General features: G+C 38.5%; 1 protein-coding gene across 1 annotated transcript in view; it reads right to left on the bottom strand.

Annotated features, from left to right (window-relative positions):
• The window catches only part of CNTN6 (contactin 6), an 82515-nt gene that overhangs the window by 35739 nt on the left and 33701 nt on the right, over window positions 1-13075 (bottom strand). Inside the window, exons 6-8 of the mRNA XM_068408412.1 lie at window positions 6020-6204; window positions 3746-3882; window positions 852-981 (exon numbers count right to left, since the gene is read on the bottom strand). Coding sequence (XP_068264513.1) covers window positions 852-981; window positions 3746-3882; window positions 6020-6204 — 452 coding nt within the window. The remainder of the gene's footprint in view (window positions 1-851; window positions 982-3745; window positions 3883-6019; window positions 6205-13075) is intronic.

The following is a 13075-nucleotide window of genomic DNA, read 5'->3' as shown; positions in this document are numbered from 1 at the left end:
TATTTATGCTGTTCCTAAACTGTCTACCTAGAAACCGTCTGCTCTGACAATCTTTCCTTAGGATGATCTCCAAACTGGGAGAATGGGTCTATCTGCGATGAGGAATGAGGCTCCTGGGCAGAGCGATGTCAGCAGGATAAACATCACACTCCTGATCCCAGCCACAGGTATTCATCTGCAGAGTTTAGAGTATTCAATTACAAATACAGTTTTTCAGTGGCTTTCTGTTCATAAACCAACAGTGTTTTCTGAAAATGTGTTTATTTGTCCAGTAATTTATGTGCAAATTCACTCTTGGAGAAGGAGAAAAGACCTGTACAACAGTTAGGTGATCTTAAAGTCTGTGTTTTACTGGTTTCACTAGCATTTGGCTGTTAAACTTTATATTTGGATATCTATAACAGAATACTTTTTATAATATACGAACAAATTCAATTTTATGTGCATCTCTGGTAATCGTTAATGAGATTATTTGCTGTTATTTGTTTTTATATACATATTTGCTATATGCTTTTTGTTTAGAGTTAAAACTATTTTTCCCACTTTCTGAAACTGACTTTTTAAAACTGCAGAATAATTAATAACTCGTAATACTAAGTGAGAAACAGCATTCATTAAAACTGTATGTGATAAAAAAAGACCTCACATAGGATTAGAATTTTCCTCCACACCACTCACAAAATGAAAAAAAAACCCATTCACACACAGGTAATGAAGAGCAAGCAGCAAACAAATATCACCAGACTTGAACAGCCAGGTGGAAATGAATCTACTCATTTCTTAATTTCAAGTTCTTTAACTGAGTGTCCTGTTACACTCAGTACCTGCTCATTTTAGTGGCATTTACTCACCTATCACCCGCAACTCAGCATTGGCATAAATAGTATCGTACTTGTTTTCTGCCACACACTGATAGAGGCCAGAGTCTGACATATTCAGCACAGGTATGATAAGAGTTCCATTTTCTATTTGAATTCTTTCCTGATAAAAGAAAAACAAGCAAAAAAACATTGACAGAGCCAATGAATGTGCAATCCCAAAGTTTTTTTGGTATCACAGTGATGCACCTGATTGTAATGCAGAAGCAGAAATGTTATTTTCTCAGAAGCAATGGGAATGAATGCATCAGAAATGCAATGTATACCTTGGCTCAGAGATGGTGGTTATGTTTTCAGACCTCTTAGCTCTTCAAATTTTTCCAGAACTCAAGGCATGCGTTGCAGGATCATTGCCTTGCGCAGGTTTGCCCAGATGTTCCAGCTGTGGCCTGTGTTTCTCTGCATTGCTGAGCTGTGAATCCATGGGTATGCTTCACCATGAAGCAGCCACAGCAGTAGCTGCTGCAGGGCCGGTACAGCTGCTCCATGCTGGGAGCATCTTCCATACGGCTCCTGAGGAGCAGCACCTGCAGCCCAGTCCAGGAGCACAGGGAGGCATGGCCCACCCCCCCATCTGATTAGATTAATCTGATTATGATAATCTAAGATGATCAGAAAAGCTCCACAGGAGACAGAGGTGATCAAATAATGGAAAAATTTCAAATGTCATCAGATCACAAGTCACAGAAAAATGATCCACTGAAGCAGCCCTACTGAGAGCCAACACTTTTAAATTCTTATTGGAAACCCACAGGCAGCTGCTGGATCAGAGGGAGGGCACGCTCCTCACGGCTAGAATTTCTATACACACTAAGTTTCTTCAGTGCATTTCTCCTAGTGTGCAGTTTCCTGTATTCCAGGTAAATCTGGACCAGAGCTTAGGTTTTGGTGTATTAAAAGGAGTTTTAATTTTACATGACATTACTTATCCACTGTTAAATTTTTTGACGCTCTCGCTACAGATATCTTTGCATACTTAGTTTTACCCTCAGGCTGTTTGCTATCGTCTCCATGCATTCTATTTTTACAAACAGCCTTTGAATATAAAACCCCCTTCTGAAGCGACACTCGTGTTCCGTACACATGCCGAGTTCCCCACCATTCTCTGCTGGCTCTTTTGAGCTGCGCAGACAAAGAGAAGAATAAGGCACACCATGTACACGAGCGGGAATAATGCAGGGATGACCAACTAGGTGGTCAGGGAGAAAGGTTTGACAAAGAGTAGACAATATGCTCAGAATCAGCCCCAGGGTGGAAAGCATCTGGAAGGTATTCTTCCTGTGATATTTCCAACAAGCAGGGTGCTGTGACAGGCTGAATATTTTATTACACTTCCCTTGTACTTTCACCTCCAAACTATCCATTTTGTCCATTGAGCAATAACATTCAGCATTGTTGCCTGAAGTATTCCATTTACAATAGACTAAGTACTGTGAAAATGTTGGTTAAAAATATGTCTGTAGAGTAGTTTATTCTTTTTTATTGAAACTACACAATTGAAGAGTGACAGATTCTAAATATCGCTGTCTTCAAAGAGAAACTATAGTCTTGCTAAGGAAGAGGTGACAATGAATAGCATGATCAGGTTCAGAAAAATTGCAATCTAAATTCTGGCTAGCCTTCTCAGATGCTAGGTGGGCTCTATTTAGGACTGATCCAGTAGAAAATCATATGGAAGATTGGACCTCCCTCCAACTGCTTCAAATAAGTACTAAGTCAAACAAGTGCTGGTTCTTCAACCCAGCAGGTGCTCATTTGCCCCATATTTTTTGGAAATGATTCTGTATCTGTTCTTGCTAGACAGAAATTAATCACAGTAGTACTTTTTTTCCAACCAAGTAAGAATGCATTACAGATAAGCCGTGCCATTTTATGACCAATAGATGCTGAACAGATGCTTAGTAAGAAGGAAAGCTTGGCCTCAGCAGAATGCAAATGCAGCAGTTCTTGACACAGAAGTCATTCTCCAGGAGGTCATCAGCAACTGAAGACTGGAAGATGGACATGCCAAAGCTTGGCCAGCACAGAAGTATAATTATACTGCCCAGAAAGAGACAAATCTGGGTTCTCACAGACCCGTCCTACATCAGGTCTCTTAAATGTTTGAGCTCCAGCTGGTTTCCCCTCTCCTCCTGAACTCCTACCACTTCACTACTTCCCTTTCTACTTGGTCCTTCTTTTTCCTTTAAGTGAGATTTTTTCATCTATTCACCTTTTCCTTATAACTTTATATGGTTTTCTTTAGTCTATTATTCCTCTACAACACCCCAGAAAAGTATTAACCTCAATATTAACTTATTTTCATAGCTGACTGCTTAATTCAGTTAAAGGATTACCATAGCATAAGAATGGCCATACTGCATGAGGCCAAAGGTCCATCCAGCCTACAGATTGAGAACAGAAGAAAAGCCCAAGTTCACAGCTGATCAGTGTGCAATGCCAGCTCTGAAACACTCTTCCACACACAGACAGTTGGCATCCAACCAGTTTCTGAAATTACAGATTATGTCTACAAATGTGTTTAGTGTTTCTGGACAGACCCTTCTTTCCCTAACTATAATGGTTATTTTTAAACCCATCCATACCTACTGCCATATCTCGTAGCAATTACATGCTCTAAGATAAATCATATGAAGAAATTGTGTATCTATATATATATAAACTGGCAATACCATACACTTTTCAATAAAGAGGAACTCCAAGAACTGAGGCATTGTGTTGCAAAGAGTTTGTACTATTATATTTATTTTGATAGACTTTAATAAAATTTCTGAAAAAAGGTAATGCACTGTAAAAGGAATGTTGTGACTAAATCACATGAAGACAAAAGACAAGCAAGAAAGCAAACAAGACAACAGGAACCTTACCTCTGATGTGAGTGGCTGGCCATTTTTTAACCAACTGTAGGAAGGGCTTGGTTTTCCTTTTGCCTTACATTCCCAAATTAAACTGTCATACAGAGATAGAAAGGCATTTTGGATTTTTTTATCCCATTCTAGGAGTGCTGAAAAGAATATGCAAACCATTTTAAGGAGAAAAAAAAATTATTTCACTGGAGGTATGCTGGCATTAATTAATGAACTGAGCAAGGCTAGGATTTGACCAACACATTCTTATTATATTGCAAGTGAATTCTGCAAAACACTTCCCTGGCATTAAACTTCAGGACTAACTTGAAAAATTGTCAGAGATCAAGTGGCTAGTGGGTACGAAGTTCAGTTTAGATATTATTCATTTTTATGGCCAAAGTTTGCACAAGCAGTGATTTTAGATGCCTGAAATTCTGGACATGCTCTCTGAAAGCACCAAGACCCCTACTTTCTGAAAAGCAGCCCTCCTCTCAAGGTACTTGGATCTGTGTACCAAAAATAGAAGTACCAAAATCATTAGTCAGTAGCTAATAAAAATCATGGATTGTAAATATTACCCCCTTTTGCCTGGGTTATTAAACCATAATGCTGAACTTTCCGTATGTATATAAATATATATACACATACATGTAGTTCTTACACAGAGCAATTTAATTTTAGGAAGAGAATCGTTATCCTTTGAGAACAAGCTACTGAAAAGCCTCCCTCTACAGCATGTCCCTGTGGGTAGCCCATGGCTCTGCCCCAATATAGTACCTCGAGATTGCCCAACATGAGATTAACACGATGCCAATGAGCTGCTTCCCAGAATGGGAAAGCATCTGGGGTACAGCTCACCGTGCTTAAAAGTGGTTCTAATTACATGTCATTTTTATTGCTCTCTGAGACTAAGGCATGGGATCTCGGCATCCTACACAAAGCAGCAGACAGTGGCCAGGAAAGAAACCCTATTTCCTAGACACAAGCTGCCTACAGAATAAAAACACTGCAGCGCACACATTAAGCATGAGAAAGTAAATTATGTGGATGATAAACCAGCCCACTCCCAATATAAAAAAAAATCTTGTGCAAAAGCTTCATGAGTGCTGTTTATATATTTCACTATGAACAGCTATTAATTAATTTACAAAGCACATTTAATAATACAATCTAAAACAATGTGCTTAACTAATCACAATTTTGTATTTGCCTATACTGTTATCAATCATGCCCAGGTAATCTACAGAACTTAATTTTAATAGAACCGTTTGATTGATGTTCTGCAAAAATTAGTGGGCGATGAGAACAAAAATAACTCCCTAAAAGCAAAGAAATAATTAAATATTCAAAACAGCTGCAGACTGCTCTATTCCTGGCATATATCTTGATATTAGCCATGGCTGCAGGAGACTGGTAGCTTATCAGCAAAGCCTGCATCTCTTCATTAGAAGAGATTTACTTTAAAAAAAAGTAAAAATACTTGCCAAAGTCTTCTCAACAGATGTTAACTGGAGGCTCACTCTAGCTTTCTGTAATTTTTTTTCACTGTTATGTTCTATTTTTTTCCCTTTTCTTTTGAAAGATTTATGAGGTAAAGAAAAGATCTCCCTTCTTATTCATGTCAAAAGATGTTGCTTTGCCTGGGTATTAACAATGGGACTAAGGAGCATGTAATGCACCTCAGCTATGAGGAACCGTCATGTGTGACTTGGATCACAGGAGATAAATGCACACAGGAAGGGAAAAGGAAAGGGAGGACAGTTTCACAGAAATATTATTCTCCACTTTTAGACAAGGAGAGGGAGGCAGTGGAATGAGTTTCCCCTGCTTTGCCCTCATCTGTTTATGGAGCAACACAGTTCAGCTAGGATAGGAGGTGAAATAATCTTACACTCACATGAACCAAAACCTCATGAATCCTTCCCTGATCTGCATCTGGGGCAGCACAGCTTTATGCTCCTGTGAGCTATTGAGAGTAAATCTTTTGGCCTGCCCTTAATATTTCATGTAAACGTACCAGGGATTTCTTTCTGCCTCATATTAACCTTTACAACTTCATCATGGCACAGCCCGCATTTTCACTCTGAGTTTTAATGCAAAATATCTTTATTTGCTGAGGATGTAATTCAGTGAAGGTCACTGCAGACCTCCAATCATTTTTTAATCAGCTTAACCTGAACTACATTTCATACCTCCAGTAAGGGGCTAATAGACTTCATCTACAAAATGCATCTGAACACCATCATGCTCTCTTAAAAAAAAATAAATGAAGGAATTAATCACTCTGCTTACCATAGACAAATAATTGACCTCTTGCAATGTTTCTTCCTCGAATGTTTCCTGCAATGCACTCATAAGAGCCTTCATCTTCTTGCTGAACGTCTGGGATTTCCAGAACTCCTTTGGTTTTGTTGCGTTCAATTTTCTTTGTCAATGAGTTTCCATCAGACCTCTTCCAGCTAATACTAGGGACAGGACTAAATAATTATAGCTCATTAGAGAAAAAGAGAGAGCATTTGTATAGCAGAGAAAAGATAATGTGAAATCCTTTCATAAGAGTAATAATATTTAAAAAATGAAATCATTTCTGTTTCTAAGCGTGACATACAGAGGTTTATAAGACTGAGATTTTATAACCTGTCCAATTTATTTAGGGGCACAAGTCCAACAGTGGGATGAAGTCCTCAGTCAATTGTATGATTGCTTCTTAGGCCAATTTGGATTTTCCCTGCTTTTAAACACTGTGACACTGAAGGAATGACTTTGGAAGTCCAAATAAACCCCATAGAAGCACTGAGTTATTGACTGGTTTTCAGAGCAAACAAATTCCCTGTAGCATTAGAGGTATTTTCACACCTCAAAATAGGAAATATTGGACAAGAATTCAAAGGACCTAAAAATACCAATAAATCTAGTCATAAAAAATAGGAGCCATGGTAGAGGATGGCAGCGAGAGGAGCGAGAAAGTGGAAAGCATAAGACATTGAGGCTGAAAGGAGATAGAGACAAAAGAGAACATTTCTTGCTTCATGTTTTTGTAGCTTTCTATCATTTTCATTTATATTTGGATCAATGTATTCTATACAATAAAAAATAGTCAAGTGTGAAGGTGGCTATAAATACTTCTTGGATTTCTGGTAATATCACAAACCACACAGGCCTCACTTTCATGATCTGTTATGTCACCAAAACACTTTGAAATATTAATAGTCTTGGATTTCACAGTTGCTTTCTGTTTCTGCAACCTAAAGCAAGCTGCTTTTTTCCAAGCAGACAAGCAGTCATGCTTTGAACAGCTTTTCACAGAGGCTGTGGCTAAATGCTGACTTCTCCATCAGAAGTAACATTAACAGTAAACACTCGGTACTGAACTTGCAAACATAACTTTCATGGCAATTAGAAGTGGACATTGTCCTTGTCTGCCCGTCCCCAAGGTCTCTGGCCTGCAGTGCTGATTTAGAAAGTATTTATTCCTTTTTCACATAGGCTATAACTGCTCATACCTTAAATTATTTAGGTGCCTGGTTCAAATCCCTGCTTATTGACCAAAGAAATCGGGTCACAAACACAGAATGGACAAGTTACTTAACACAGGTGGGTTTAGACCTAATTTCTGCATTTTGAGCCTGTGATGTTTGTAAGTTCACCCAAAGCCAGCAGAGCCAGGACCCAGGAGAAGTGTGAGTATTCAGCAAATTACATGGATTGAACAGCTGGGCAGGTGTTAACACAGTAACTACAAACAAAATCAACAGAATTAGACTATGTACAGGACAATTTACAGCTCGACCACTCTAACATACAATGAATAACAACCCCATAAATTTGCTTAGCTCTACATTTAAGCTTGAAAGACAGGACGGGCACACTGGGAGTCTGTAAATGTTTTCCTCGTGCTGGTGGGAGTTCAGCTGGGCAAGACAGCCTCCAAGCTGCTCTTCCCTCTGCGCAGTAAACCAGAAAATCATAGTCCTGAGACCACAAATTTAACCAAGAGATCTCTAAGAGCTCCTTAAGCAGCATAATAATTTCTCTAGCTACCTTACATTTTCCACCATAACTGAGCTGCCTGTGAAAATAGTTTGGAACTATAAGCAATTTGCTCCAGAATTTGGTGTTAGCTCTGCACTGGTACATATATATGGATAACTCATCTATACATACACATAAGTTCTATGAATGAGAGAGACTGTGACATGCCAGACATCATTAACCAGTGAAAGAGCTGGAAAGAACAGCTGAGATTTTATTCTTCTATTTCCCACTTTGGTTTAAGACTGTCGTTTAAATTGATGACAAATGTAGTTGTCATCACCACCTTTATTAACTGCCTTTCACTATGAGACCAAAATCTATTTCAGACACAAACTTGTTTAATAACATTATTACTAGGATAATAATAATATTATTACTGTTACTATTATTACCAGGATAATAATAATATTATTATTGCTAGGGACTTTAAAAGGGCTTGTCTGTTTTTCTCAAATGCACTGGTTGGTCTGTTAAAAGGTGCTGCTTCCTCCACAAATCTGGCATGACACTATTCATGCAGAATTTCTGTAAACCAAGTTACTTTTAGTTATTCAAAAGAAACACAGCCCTAGTGCAGAAGAGGTCTGTCCCAGAATTGCTGTGCTCTAGTGAGGAAAACAGCCAGAGGTATTTTGCAGTCTCACAGTAGATTGATACAGACTGTTGGCGACACGAAGGAGAGCATGGCTGGCTTTTAAAGTGCTATTGCATATTAAACAGGGGGTGAATAGCTACTGTATAACGGAAGCATATAGTGCATTGAAAGCCAGAAGCATTTAACTACTTACTTTAAAGGCATCTCTTCTGGACATTTTTTTTGGAACAGAGATTAAAGGAAACTAACAGCCATATGGGAGAAGAAAAACAACGATTAGATGCATTCATTCATGCTCTGCTAGCTGAAAGTGCTTCATCTAAATATTTTCTATTCTATTAGCGGTTTCCTCGGTACTGACTGTTCATGAATAAGGAAAGTCAGCACTGACACCAAGGCCAGAGGCAGGGCGCTGCGGAAAAGGGCCCCTTCTGTCAACTTGTCAAGTTTACCAAGGTCTGTCCCGCTTTCCTTATCCACACCACATACTTTAATGACATCCTTGGGGAGGTTTCAAGGCAAACTTGACTCATTTTTGGCCAAACATAAGGGTGTTTGAAATGCATTCCCTCTGATGTTAACCGTAGCAGGATGACAAAAACCTCAGAATTTGTTTCATCAGCTTTGCTGTGTTTAAATGTGTAATTGCAGTAAATAGTTAACAGCACTTTGTTCTGCCAGGGTTCCTCACACCAAGTGGCCTAGTTTTATCAGCAGAGAGAATTCATTTGTCAGGACAGCAGCTCCTCGTCAGCCTGAGGTATAAGTTACACAAGCAGACTGCAGGAGGACCCACAGCTCAGCCATGTGCCATCAGCCATAGGCAGGACCTTCGTTATCACACCAGCTTGAGAAGATCTGCATTTCTTCATTGACCTGCTGACACCTCATTATCATAGGCTTTCCAGCACCTTCAGGCACTATATTATGCAGAAGGTGGGGTTTTGGATGGCTTCACCTTCTTCTGATGTTAGTTTACATTTTTATAACCAAATCTCTTAACAGCAACTATTATTACAGGTCATATGAAATCTTTCAAGGTAAAAAAACCCCTTGCATTTAAATTTAAAATTTACTTTAATGAATTGCTTTTTGTTACAAATTATCTATTTCACAAGTTGATGCTTTAAGAAGTGAAACTTCCTTTAGGTATAGGTAAATGTATACAAAACCTAGGTTAATAAATACAGCCTTGTGAATTTTTGTAGGCTTATATTGCATAATCACACCCTACTGAAGGACAGAATCTGGCATTGCTACACAGACTAGTACCTTCCCATGCAGACTTGGGACTGTCCTGCAACTGGTGGGTCGCCTTTTTCATTTAGTCACTCCCAATAACCAGACTACAATAGATAACTGCTTGGGGCTAAAAAGTTTTGGAATATATAAAGAAACAAGTACACTTTTCAAATTTATTACACTTCATAGACAAAGACTTGCTTTCACCCAAGTAAATAAGAAAACAGTGCATAAATATGAGAGCATCTTTGTACATAAATCTGCAGTTTATTTGAAGCCTTCAGAGCATCTAGTAGTACTAATTTAATTTATATTCTACCATACAGGCTGCAGAATCACAAAACCATAAGTTACTAAATCAGAAAGAAAAGGTGATGGAAAATATTTTTTGGTTGGTGACAAGTCTTGTCACACTGAACATGAAATTAATTTGTCTGCAGCATTACAGCCTGCACCAAGATGAAGGTTCCACCTTTTTGCAGCAAAGACTCAGCAGCCAGATGATGCATTGCATCTGTGCCCCATCTTTCCTCCTATGCATCCGAGGGCACTTCACAATAAAATTAAATCTACAGCTTCAGTAATGAAGACCAGGCCTAGTTAAACAAATGAGACAAAGCTGAGGTCTGAAAGCTGCTATCATGTCTGCATCAACTGCTGACACAAGGAAGAATTAGGATCCAAGGGGCATGATAATTAAAGCACTCAGGCTTCTCATCATCCTGATGTATTACTTGGGAAAACAGCACAGAAGCAAAGTTTTCTGAAACCTGGCATTGTGTCTCATTCTCCTGCAGTCACAAGCCACCCACCTTAACTAATGTAAGAGAGGATCTTCCAGAGCTGCTTGCTCATCCCTTAAAGTACAAATCTTAAGGTACCAGATATATATATATATATATATATATATGAATGACTTCTGCCACCAAAAGTGATTTTAGAATCCCATAATTGATCCTTTTATAGCCTCCCACCTAAACTCCTTGAGAATATACTAGAATAGCCATCTAATGAAGTTAAGCCTGGTATTTCTATGTAAGTTTAGTAAAGATGTTTATTTGGAACCCCCTTGTAGCCATGTGATTATCTACTTATGCTAACAGCCTCAAGAAAAACCCTTCCATGAATACATTTACAGGAATATGTGGGGTCTTCCCATGAAAAATGAATATTCTGGGTTGAAAGAAATCCTGTTTTATATTATTCACATATGCTCTTTACAACCTCAGCTGGCAGTGGCCCATCTGCAGGGATTCTGAACAGATTATTTCCCTATCTTCGAGAAGAGAATGAAGAAAAATGTAAAACACAGACATGGTTCAATAAATGTGTGCACCAGACATGGAAACTACTTCGCTTATTTTCATTCCAGAAACTATCCTTATTTGTACAACAGAAAAAAGTTATTTTGGAAGAAATCTGGAGAAAGTAGCACAGTAACTCAACTGAACGTAACTCTTTCTGTGGTACTCAATCCCCTCAAAGACATAATGAACAATAATTTAGATGTATGGCATGATTAATATAACTTGATCCAAAACGTGACTTTTAATACTGGCATAGTATTAAACACTGTCAACATAATGAATATTAGTGCAGAACACAAAGCCTCATCTCTTCTATTAAACTGCCACAGGCTGCAGTATTTGAAATACTCAAGCTACTATTTCATATTTCAGTTCTCCCTCTTTTAAAGAATTAAGCATAAAGTACATTTTTTTGCCTGTTTAGATTCCCTCTGCCAATCATCAGATAGTTCCATGCTACTTACATTCCTTTTTTGCCCAATTGTATTTCCATCACAGCAAAGATTAATTTACTTTTCAAAATCTTCTCTATTATTCATGGTCTCTGTTCTACAAAACAGGATTCAGAGTCAAGAGCTGGCCCAAGGACTTTTGTCCATTCGGAATCCATCCCTCCAAACTCTCTTCCCAGGAAGAAATACTGACTCTTGAGGAAAATAAATATAAGGGGGCCAAAACTAAGCAGTTTATGACTGGGCTAGAAGACCATTTGTGAGAGCCAGTCATTATATTTTAATGTAAAATACAAAAAAAGCAGCTTTGCACTAGAGCTATGTGGAATATACCCACCTCTGGGTGTCCCACAGCCTGGCTGAAGGAGAACTTCTTAGGTGGCTTTGAGTTCCCCCAGGTAAAAAGGCAGCTTAAAACTCAGCTATAAGCCTGGCCTCTTGCACTTGCATTTTAAATGGGGAAGTCCTTTTTGAGCAAGGTCCAATAGGTATGATTTGCTGTTCAATATAGAAAAAGAGATGCTATTTCACTAAATACCATGAAAGTACTTTCATTTAAGACTTTTGGAGACCAAAACCCCAGCAGGTTGCCTATAATCTGCCTTAGATGTGAAAGGTTTCTGTTATTCATAGAGCAGAGGTAGTAGGTGCTGACAGCATTGTCTGAACCGGTGGACTAACAGTATGAATATAGAAAATTATGGATAATGGGAAAGCATTGCTGAAATCCAAGAGAGATAATAACCGTTAGTGCTCGTGGCAGATCAGAGGTATAGCTCAACAAACGTTGAGCTGAATTGATTTTAACGTAAACAGACAATAGTAGGGGCTAGAGTTTTAGTGGAATTTAGGCATCTAAAGGTGCAGATGGCCACACTGCTGCATTTATATGTACCTAACTACAATTGTAAACAGCTGGAGGTAGGAAACTTTGAGCTTTTACCACCACCACTAATCACCTACATACCTTTAGAAATCTGGCCTTATCTAATAAGTTAAGAGTATTTCACCTGCAATCTGTTTCTCTTGCTTTATTCACATATAAATGCCAGCTCTGAAAAAAAGCTTTTTCACTGATTGACACATTAGCAAAAACATGGTTCAAGGCTCTGTTCAGAGAGAAAAAAGCAGTCTGAAAACAGGACAGTTCTGTATGAGACATCTAATCTACCAAAAAAAAAATCTAGAGAGGAAAAATTCTCCAGCAACACCACTAAAGAGCCTTCACTCACAAGCAGCACATCTCAAACACATGCACTAAACTAGATGCACATTAGCAGTATGATATAAAATAAATTGTGAAGAATGGATTTCTGCCTGTGGATCACTGGTATTTACACAGCACAACTGCAGGGAAGTGGGGCAGCACAGGTTTCAGCTGCAGTCCTGTATATGAAGAAAATGTATATTAAAGCTGGATTAACCCTCTCAGCCATTCCATTTTCTAAGCACAGCATAGAAGGTTGTCTTGGTTTGGCCTAAACTGTGGGGGATTTCATTATCTATGTCATTTCAGTCCACCTTTTTTTTTTTCCTCCATAAGATGTTCTTAAAATGGCAAAACCTGTGTGCCACACTAACATGACCCATCCTTACCCCTTCAGTAAGAAGGCAGTGTTTTGTACATATTTACTCTGTTTTTGAAAGGCTTTTCTGCAGTCCATGTATCATTGTTAAATGCTTTCCATGCAACAGATGGAAATATGAAATGACAACT

The sequence above is a fragment of the Nyctibius grandis genome, chromosome 10 (assembly GCF_013368605.1).
Source record: "Nyctibius grandis isolate bNycGra1 chromosome 10, bNycGra1.pri, whole genome shotgun sequence".
Lineage (NCBI taxonomy): Eukaryota > Metazoa > Chordata > Aves > Nyctibiiformes > Nyctibiidae > Nyctibius > Nyctibius grandis.
The sequence above is the reverse complement of the archived record's forward strand: the minus strand, read 5'-3'. Positions and strand labels throughout refer to the sequence as shown.